The 10,769-nt window shown below is 34.5% G+C and overlaps 1 protein-coding gene across 1 annotated transcript; it reads left to right on the plus strand.

Moving 5' to 3' along the window:
* The first annotated feature begins 251 nt into the window (after positions 1-251).
* LOC121174344 (uncharacterized) lies at positions 252-1,807 on the plus strand. The gene is made up of 2 exons (XM_041013534.1): positions 252-1,189; positions 1,550-1,807. Exon 1 carries the CDS (start codon positions 428-430, stop codon positions 866-868), a length of 441 nt encoding a protein of 146 aa, XP_040869468.1. The 5' UTR covers positions 252-427; the 3' UTR covers positions 869-1,189; positions 1,550-1,807.
* The last annotated feature ends 8,962 nt before the right edge of the window (positions 1,808-10,769 follow it).

Below are 10,769 nucleotides of genomic sequence, written 5' to 3' on the forward strand. Positions count from 1 at the left end.
TCTACCTCCCTCTTAGAAGTCCTAAGGCGTTTCTTCCCACTCCTCTCCTTGGAACTTGAATTCCCGATGAAATCCCCTTTGCTACGCTTACTGTTATGAACAACAGGTGGCCTCAGCGGAGTCCTCTCCTTCTTGACATCACTGGGGACACGTGGTGGCACATCCTTGCTCCTAAACTTGCTTGTGTCCGCGTCCTTGCCCAGGCCAGATCTCGTTTCAATCGAAGCCCCAACAGGGGAAGAAGTGTCACAGGAGCAACAGAAGCAGTGTTATTATCCTCAGTACTAGCCTAATTATCGTTACTATCACCTTTTGCTGGCCCGCCCTCGTTATCGTTATCATTATTCAAGAAGGTGCTTTTCCTTCCAGAGCTGGGGCATCAAAATCAAGGAGGCGCTTTGGCCAGCGAAAATGGAAGGGCTTGGACATGGACCCTCTCCTCGATGGGATTGTCAGTCCAGAGCCTGAGCCTGGAAGGGAGGGCTTTTTTGTTGTCCATGGAGATGGTTTTTGTGGGGAGTTCCACAAGGAACTGCACCATCTCGGTCTCCATGGGTTTGGTGGTGGTGGTATTGTTGGTGGTGTTGTTGTGTCTGGCCTTACACTTGTCACATGCCACACGCTCTTTAACGAGAGCGTTGGTTTCATTCTCGAGACACGCAACGAGGTCGTTGAGCTAGCGCTTGACAACTGCAATCTCGTAGTCCTTCTCTCCAACGAGCATGTCGAAGCGAAGGTTTTTGAAGAAGACAAAAATGAAGGCGAGGTTGGTGTCGTAGGTGACGGCGGATTGATGGAGCACGGACTGGAGCGAGTGAATATGCTAGCGGCGTTGGGTGGTCTCCTTGAGAAAGATGTCGTTGCCTAGAGCAACAAATATTCTAAGACAGTTTTGAAAAAATCATCTTAGGATGATAGTCTTCTAAGACAGTTTTTGAATCGTCTTAGAATGACAAATGACAACTTTCTAAGATGGTTTTAGCAAAACCGTTGTAAATTTGTTGCATTTAATTTCAAAAAATGTCATCGTGTTCTTTCTAAGTCAGTTTTTGATCTACCGATGTAAAAGCAACATCGTAAAAAATGCTTTTTGTAGTAGTGATTGGTGCGGTCATGTGTACGGGCTTGGGCGATGGACGAATGGGCGAACCCATATTGAGGTCAAGGTCATTGCAACCCTTGTGTCGTGGTAAGCCATAACCCACGTACATCTTTGCTGACAAAACCACTAATTTCTTTCCATGATCAATATGGGTGTTTCCTTGAATGGTCGGGTGATGGACTATGTTAAGGATTTGACTATACTAATTGCTCGGTTGGTGAAAATCTCCAACAGAGTCGTGTTTTCATATAGTGCATGACTAGGGCATATTGGTTGAGGATGTGTTGTGATTGTCATAATGGAGTAGATTCTTTTGTATGTTTTTATTTGTTAATTTCCTACGGATATGATATTGTAGATTTAATATTTTATTTCAAATGTATGTTTGTTTCTGTGAGCTTACCCTTGCATTGTTGCACATATGGTTTGTGCCTATGATGATCACAGTTCTTCCCGGGAGCAAACAATTGGCTACCAGTGGATCAGGTTCTTCACGACTAAAGACCCAGGAGTTCTAGTTGTTTCTATATCTACTTTATCTTACATCAACCTAGTTCGAATTTAGGGTAGTATGTAGTTGCGGTCAATGAGTAGGGAGTAAGTAGTAATATGTGTTATCTTTCCTTTTGTCATATGTACTTACTGATGAGTACCTTATGTTGGTACACACGTATCCCTCACCATTTGATTACATTAATGTGTTTGGTATGTGGATTGTAGAGTTGTAAGGTATAGTACTTATAGTATGTTGGTTATGCTATCCATGTGTGTGTGATTCGATATATGTTTTCTTACTTTAAATCGTTAAGTTGCAAATAATTATTGTCAGCGACTATTTTTGAGAAAGATAAAAACAATTTTTTAAGTGATTTTAGATAAAATAAAATTAGAGGAAGTGTTTCCACAATATAGTAGTTAAGTTGTCATGTAACGAAAGTGAATCGTTACATAGATTATATTTATATGAAATTTAAATAAGAATGAATCATTTAATTGATGATTTATATATTGTTGGAATTTGCTTACATGAAAAAATTCCTTTTATAATAATTGATTTTATTATTATGTAAATTTTAAACTTTGATGATTTAATCAAAATTTATACTCATTGTAACCATCTTAATTATTTTAATAATGATCGATTTAATGAATTGATGGATTGATTTCAATTAACATAATTAAAAGAATGAATATGATACTCTCACGTGACATCTATCCATGTGGCGAAACCTTCTTTTCTATATAAAATAAAACTAGTTAAATCCTACCTAAGTTGCACTCATATTAATTTTGTCATTTATAGTTTTTATATTATTATAATTTGTTAATGTATTTAACTATTATACTTTGATAAATAAAAATGTATGTTATTATTGTTGAAACAAATAGTAAAGACTTGAAGATTAGTCTTAGGTTTTTGTTTTTAATCATTTTACAATGTCAAATGTAATGACACACATCGTCGTTACGATATCACTACTCTAAACTGCGTAAATGTCAACTTTTAAATGAAAACTCCGTTAATTTGCTTGTGAAAAACGTGAGTAAATTTTTTTGTGATATATGTTCACCAAATAACGCACAAATACTTAAATGAATATATATAGATATATTAACTCAATACACATCATTCACATGACGGAAGATAAATTAGTTCATACATATAATTAAATCTGTAATTTACATCCACAAATAAAAAAGAATTATAGAATCAGCTATGGAGGATCTGATTAACAAAACACAACTCTCTCCCAAAATAATTCCAACATCATCACTTCAGCTTGGCAGCTCCAACAAAATAATCTCACTCCACGTAATCTACTATTGTCCATCTACTCCCACGAACGAAGGTTCACGATCATCACATGCACCAACCACACAGTACAAAATTGTAAGGGTGAGTTTATTATAAATGAAACCAACAATTATCAAATAACCATTATTAGCAAGAGAAACAATAACAAGTATCATGCTCATACACAAAGGCCAAAGCTTGAAGCTCAAGGAAAAGCTTGAAGATGTTTTGATTTTTACATGCCTAACTTCCTTGAGTGGCATTTGTATTGGTTGTTATCTGGTATGTTTCATCTTAGTACATATGATATTAGTATTGCATCATTCATCATCATGGTTAGTGTGAAGAAAAGTTTCTTCAAGAGGCAAAAACTCTCTGTTTTAATCGATTATAGGTCTATCATAATCGATTACAGCAAGATGTTTGAAGCTTAAAGAGTTGAGTCTCGTATCATTTTAATCAATTACAGTTGTTTCAAAATCGATTACGTTGTTGTTTGAGACAATGACTAATTTATTTAGGAGTCTCTGCTTTAATCGATTACCAAGTGGTTTAATCGATTACTTCTCTCTCGCTTAGTTGTTCAAAAGTGAACAAGAACACTTGAATTGATTACTTTGAGTATCTAATCAATTACATTGTTCTTGAGTTATTTTTAGATGTTAGTAAGAACACTTTAGTCGATTAAAAAGATAATCTAATCGATTACTTCATTGAGTTAATCCATTACTTTGTAGATTTAATCGATTACAGACGGTTATAATTGTTTTCTTTATAAATAATCAGCTTGTGTTCCCCTCCATATACATCAAGAGAATACTCAATATCTCAAAAATAAAACACAAGCCTTTGAATGAGCCAAAGATCTCAAGATGTCATTAGTGAAAAGAGAAGAGAAGAAAATAGCTTTATAGTGACTCAACTTCTAAATCATTTGATTATGAAGACTTTTTCTTAGAAGTGAGTTGTGTCTCTTGAGTTGAAGAAAAACACCTCCTCAATCCAACAAGGGCTTTTGCAGAAAAGATTGATCAGATTGTGTCTCTCGTTACTCATTTTTCTGTGTATGATTTACACGTCTTTTGGTTATGCATGAATCACTTAGGGCATGCTAGAATAAGGTTTTCTAGTTTGGGCTAATAGTAGGGTTCTCATAGGCTCTTATTCACAAAGGACCCTAGTGTTGGGTGCCTTAGTCTCTTTTTCTAGGGTGGGAATTATAGATTGGTTGTGATTGCTTGTAAGGATTTTTTATGCATAGTGAAAATCTAATATTGGTTTTGGATTCGATAACTGGATTAGCTTCTCTAGTAATAGAGAGTGAACCAGTATAAGAAATTGTGTCTTTCTTCTCTTGATCTGATCTTTTTCTCTCATTCAAGTATTAATCAAGTTTTTCAAAAAGATTCAAGTTTTATATTTGTGAAAGAAAGGATTTTAATGAAGGATCTTGTTTGAGGAACGATTGACTAAGTATCGATTACGTTCGATTCATATATGTTTTAGTGATACGGTCCATGCAAAATTTTTTTTGTAACTTTATTTTTAAAAGGTACGTTTTGTTTTGAAAACCAATTCAACCCCCTTCTTGGTTTATTGAGTTCCATCATCTTTTTCAAATACAACATACACTTAACAACTATTCATCAACTTTTCCACGGCTCCAATAAATCATGCTCAGTACGATGCATGCACCTGACCTCAACTCTCGAATGCAATATGGTACCATTTATCAGGAAATAGCCTAAGTGTGTCCACGTGACACTCTCACTTAGGAAAACTAGGCAGCAAGTGTCGAGGTCACCCTGTCGTGCATAGGCAACTCTGCCCTCCCAATGGTGATCAGCCTGAGTCTCAAGGGAGTTCCAAACTGAGTGGCATGCCCCCAAGTACAAGTATTTTCCCTCATAAGAAATTGCAAATACTTACTGACAAAGTTTATACTATTTCCATACAGTATGAAGTATGAAACATGGACACCATCAAGGCAATGACCGTGGATAGTTAAAGATTCTAAGTCATCCCCATCCAGAGATGCTTAAAACTCTTTAAGGTTAAACAAGTGGCCTCAATAACTTAAGAGGGGGGCGAATTAAGTTTCAAAATTTTCCCCTAACAAATTTTAATTCTTTCTTTAAAAGATATATGTAGAATTAACATGCAGAAAAAAGAAGCAATGAATTTATTTGATGCTCTTTAAATGTGTAAAATAAAATTAAACTGCAATAATGTAAATGAGATTAGGGGAGAGAGAATTGCAAACTCAGTTTATACTAGTTCGGTCACTTCCTATACCTACATCCAGTCCTCAAGCAATCCACTTGAGATTTCTACTATCCTTGTAAATTTCCTTTACAACTTCTGAATCACCCAAGGATACCTTTCCCTTGTGTTCAGAAAAACTTACAAATCAAGAGACCCACTGTCTCTTGATTACAACCACAGTTTGCTTTGGAAGTACAAAAGATGTTTTTCTCTCTTTAAGAGAAAAATAATACAATTTGAAAAACTTATAAGAATCCTTAATTGTTTTGCAAGTGTTTGGCTAAAGGTTTGCTTTTTGAGAGAATAAGACAATGAAGTTCTAAAAATCTCAAAAATATTTTCAACCACAAGTCACATATTTATAGACCTTTGGTGGCTTTTCAAAAACTTATGAAGGGATGTGACTTTTCAGAGTTATTTTTGAAATTTCCTCACTGGTAATCGATTACAGATCTATGGTAATTGATTACACAATTAATTATTGAGGAGTCATGTCTTTTCAGTTTGAATTTCAAAACATTATGTTACTGGTAATCGATTACACAAAGGTGGTAATCAATTACAGCCTTTAAAATTCAAATTCAAACTTTCTGAAAGCTTTGCAAAATCATTTTTGCTTTTGGTAATCGATTATAGCTTCTAGTAATCGATTACCAGAAAGAAATATACTTTTGTTAAAGGTAAAAAAAACACTTAAACTTTTTATAGGAGATTTGAAAAATTTAACCAGTTAAGGCCAAACCTTTGCAATCTTTTAAGAGATTCTTTTAACAAATAATGGACTATCGTAAATCCTTTCTATTAATCTCTTGATCTTGACTTGAATCTTGTAGTAAACTTGAATTGTTTCAATCTTTGGCATCATCAAAATCTTTATACATCATATGCAATCACATTTAACCACTATATTTTCCTCACTAGGGATATCCATCATGATCACTGCACCCCCATGTACATATACATCATACATCATCGCTATGACATTTTCAACATCAACGAGATCTCATCTCAATGTCATTGTCAACATCAACATCATCTCATCTCAATATCATTTTCACATCAACATCATCTCATCTCAATGACATTACCAACATCAACATCATCTCATTTCAATATTATCATCAATAAAAACATCACCCCATGTCACATTATCATCAATAACACCATCACTCTTTATCAATATTATCATCAATAACAACATCACCTCATCAACATTACTATCAATAATAACACCATTAGTAATCACATCCCACAAATACATACATATAAATTTCATGCTTCAGATTCACACTTCTCGGGGCTTCAAACAACATAAGTCTAATAAAACGACACTATCATTAGGAATGCATAGGAACATTATTTTTGATCCCATCCCATTATTCAAAAACATTATTTTTTTTAAAACTGGAATGCATAGGAACAAACATAAATTATAATAAACTCCCTTCACCTATCATGAGCTCTTTGTCAACTTCTCTCTGCGTCGCTCAGAGACCTTTTGCATTCACATTCGTCAATCCAAACACAGAGCTCTATATACCAAATCGAAGGTAATTTAGTATAGATTTCAAAAATAAGGTTAATAATAACATTCATGATCAATTACCTCTGTCAAAACAAAAGAGCTAAAGGGTGTTTTGGGTTTTACTGCAAAAGATATCATTTTGAAATTGCGACAACGCCAATGTGACTGAGGTCCAAGGAAGGTCACAAAAATAAGATCAATTTTATAAAAAGATAACTTCTACGTCTCATTTTCAAGGGTTTTTCAAAGAAAGTGTAAAAACATTCTATTATGGTACCCAAAACACAAGTAACACTAAGAGAAGCTCAAACTAACTATGAGAAAGGCATAAGAGTCAAGATTACCTTAGAGAAACTATGAAAGAAAGAATTGAGAGCTTGTTCTCCACCGAATCCCTGAGGTGGATTCTGAGGATTTCACTTTGATTAAAGTGTTCATCTTTGTGTGGTGGTTCAACAGCAAGCAACGACGGCTGGTGGTGGCCACCGGTGGTTGTGGGTGGTGGATGAGGAGTTTCTATGGTCATTTGGGTGGAGTTTTAAGAGAGAGAGAGAGAGGCGTGAAATCATATTTTTCACGTTGATGAACATATTTATAATCTGCAAATTTCGCTTAGCGAGCTCGTCTTGCTAAGCGGGAATCCACTTTTGGCACTAAGCGCGACATTTCGCGCTGATTGTAATTTCTCTCAAGTTGGAATTGTGCTTAGCGCGTTTCTCGCGCTAAGAGAGATGTCGAAAAGTTTTATTTTGCAAATCACAACGATCAAAACATGAAGACATGGGTTACAAACTTATAATCCAAATTTGAAGGCAATTTAACTGTTAATGAGTCTGGGATCACAGTTTTACTAGTAAAGGTTTAGGTAAAACTTGAAATCTCATAATTTCAACATAAGTCAACAAAACTCCGCATAACTCAACATCCACATCAAGCAAATCACACATGGCTAATTCACACAATACTTTAACTCATCCAAATCAATAACATAATCAAATAACATCATAAATACATTAAACATCAATTTACAATTAGCGAAATTTCAGGGTATTACACCAAACAAGTTTTGTAAGATGTGATTTTGGTATTGGATGTTTTTAGACTAGGTATGATGGGTGATTTAGTTTTCTTATATTCATGCTTAATTAGTAGAAATCAAACATGGTAGATTAATAATTAATCTCAAAATTTCTTAGAAATAATGAGTTCAACACAGTGTAATCTATTACAAAGTGTTAGCATAAGCAACAAAACTCACTTATACTTAAAATTTAGCAAGAATCATCAAATTAACCAATTACCAGTTTCAGTAATTGATTACATAAGCTAGTTTTAGAAGAAAGAAGTTTTTGTGACTCTAGATAAGTGATTACTACATTTAGTAATTGATTATATTGCATTTGAAAACTTTAGGAGCTCTCTATGTGTCGAAATAATCGATTAATACAGTTGATAATCGATTATTCCAAAACCACGAAAGCTTGTGAAACAAGATAATCGATTACCACATTTCTGGAAATGTAGAACAAAGAGGGATTTGAACGAATTAATCAATTATTATATTTTATAATCGATTAAATCATTTTTAGATATTAAAATTATAATTATCCTCACTTGTTCTTTCTCATTAGTGACTCTTGATACAATTTTATCTTTTAGAAAACACATTCTAAGGGTCATCAAAGGAAATTGCTTTGCATTTTTTCAAGAGATTCAAGTTGATCAAAATTCATTCATTCTTCATCATGAGTTGATAATCAAATATCGTGATGTCTTCTGGCATTTGTACACATGACAAAATATTTATATAATAACTAGATAGTATAATGAAGGTCAAACAGAAGACATATACTAATGTGAATCTCCCATCGCTATCTGGTGATGAAGCTAAGGATAGAGATGATAAGCAAAACTCCTATATGGATAAGCTTTTCCTTAAGAAGCAACCTGTATCATTTTGGAGTTTTGGTCACAGATGTTTTGGCAAACCAGGGGAGGAGGTTCCCCTTCCAATGGTGGCTGAAGCTTATAAGGAAAGATTCAAGGAGGCGCCCATATCAAAAGAGTATCAAGAATGGTGCAAACCATGGAAGGGGTCCCTTATGATCATTGTATTGGGAAAATAGTAGGATTTAGAATTCTTGAACCCAAATTGAGAAAGGAATGGGCAAAGAAAGGCTCGATAAGAATTATTGATGTTCCAAAGGACTATTTTCAGACGTTGTTTAAGTTGGAAGAGGATTATAATAGAGCCTTATTTGAAGGACCTTAGATGGTGGCTAATCACTATATTCTTGTTCAACGATGGAGACCTTTCTTTTTAGCATATGTGAATGTATATCGGAAGCTTGCGGTTTGGGTATAGGTGTTGTAGTTACCCATAGAACTTTATAATGATGCCTTTATGGGAAGGTTGAGAGCAACATTGGCGAACATGCTCAAGATTGAAATTTATTTTGTCCGTAAAATGCAAAATTTTCTTGTTTAGTTTCCATTCATCATCAAGCAAATGAGCAGTCACACACATAATTCATGTTTTGGATTGATGTCCAAATGTCAGTGGTAAAAGAAACCATTTGATTATTTACCGACAAAATAACTTTCAGCTTCTCTTTCTCATGAAAATATAATTGCATGCAATTTCTAGCAATAGTTATACGTGAGGGAATCTTAAATCTAGGTTGAGTCTCAACCATAAATTCCCTAAACCCTTGGTTTTCAATAAATTTGAAAGGCAACTCATCAAGGATTTTAGCAAGTGCTAACCAAGTTTGCTCTTGATTAAACTCAACAAGTTTGAAATTAACAGTGTTAGCATCCACTTGGACGTCCAAGTACATGTGTTTTTTGTTTCTTTTTTACTTCCCTAAGAGGACTTTTCTCACACTGTCTAAGATGCTTCCACAAATTGTTGAGTTCCATGAGTACCACTATTTTGATTGTGGATAGTACTTACAGTTCCATTTACTTGTTTATAATAGTTCCAAGCACTAGAAGGTGTCCTACTTGGTTTTCTTTTGGACTTTTGATCTTTTGATGGAGCTTCCTGTCCTTGTTATGGTTGAGTTTGTTGTCTAGCCTTTCCTTGTGTTGCTTGAGTTTGTTGAGCTTCTTGTGTTGGGGATCCTTGAACTCCTTGTGTCTCTTGTGGTTGTGTTGGAACTTTTGGTGGTTGACAAGGCCTATTGGAAGTTGCCTCACTTGCCATTGATCAACAACTGAAAATAATGAATACCAAAATTAGTACTAGAATAACCATTTTTACTTCGTACCCCATTGCCCAGAGGCTCTTCGCTATGCGAAGGTATGGGGGAGGGATATTGTACGCAGCCTTATCCTTGCATATGCAAAGAGGCTGTTTCCGGATTCGAACCCATGACCAACAAGTCACCAAGGCACAACTTTACCGCTGCATCAGGGCTCGCCCTCTAGTACTAGAATAACCATATGAGCACCAAATTAACATTTATCAGTATCATGGTAGATAAGAAATTATCCATAAAATAGTAACATAAAAGCAAAATTAGTAATAAAATATTAACAAAAACAGAAACAATTTAGAAGCAAACCAAAAAAGAAAGAATTTAAAAAGAACTTGAAGAAACAACTCTTACTCTGTCAATGTTCTGAAATAGAGTGACAGTAGTGAGTTACACTGAGTTCTCAAAGGAAGGTTCCTTCAGTTATTAAACAAACACAAGAAACAAACATTGTATATTACAAATTGGTTTTTCTTTTTAGACAAAAGTAAATGAGCTTTATATACAAAATTCATTCCATATTACAAATTTTTTTTCTTTTGCTGTTATTGGGAGGGGATGGGAGGTACAAAAAATCAAGAGAAGAAAATGAAAACAATGATTTAAACTATTACCAACCATATGCCGTATCAAATATGAAGAGTCGTGAATGAAGGATTTTAACACTGGTAGTCTATCTTCCTACAACAAAGGTTTCATCAATTTCCTTTGCAAATAAGAAAAAAACAAATGAATAGAAAATATAAGAGAAAGGGAGAAAGAAAAAGGCAATAACAGAGAGAAAATGAAAAGAGGAAAAAATGACACTCACACAGCACAGTC

This window comes from Glycine max, chromosome 2, assembly GCF_000004515.6.
Source record: "Glycine max cultivar Williams 82 chromosome 2, Glycine_max_v4.0, whole genome shotgun sequence".
In the NCBI taxonomy this organism is placed as follows: domain Eukaryota; kingdom Viridiplantae; phylum Streptophyta; class Magnoliopsida; order Fabales; family Fabaceae; genus Glycine; species Glycine max.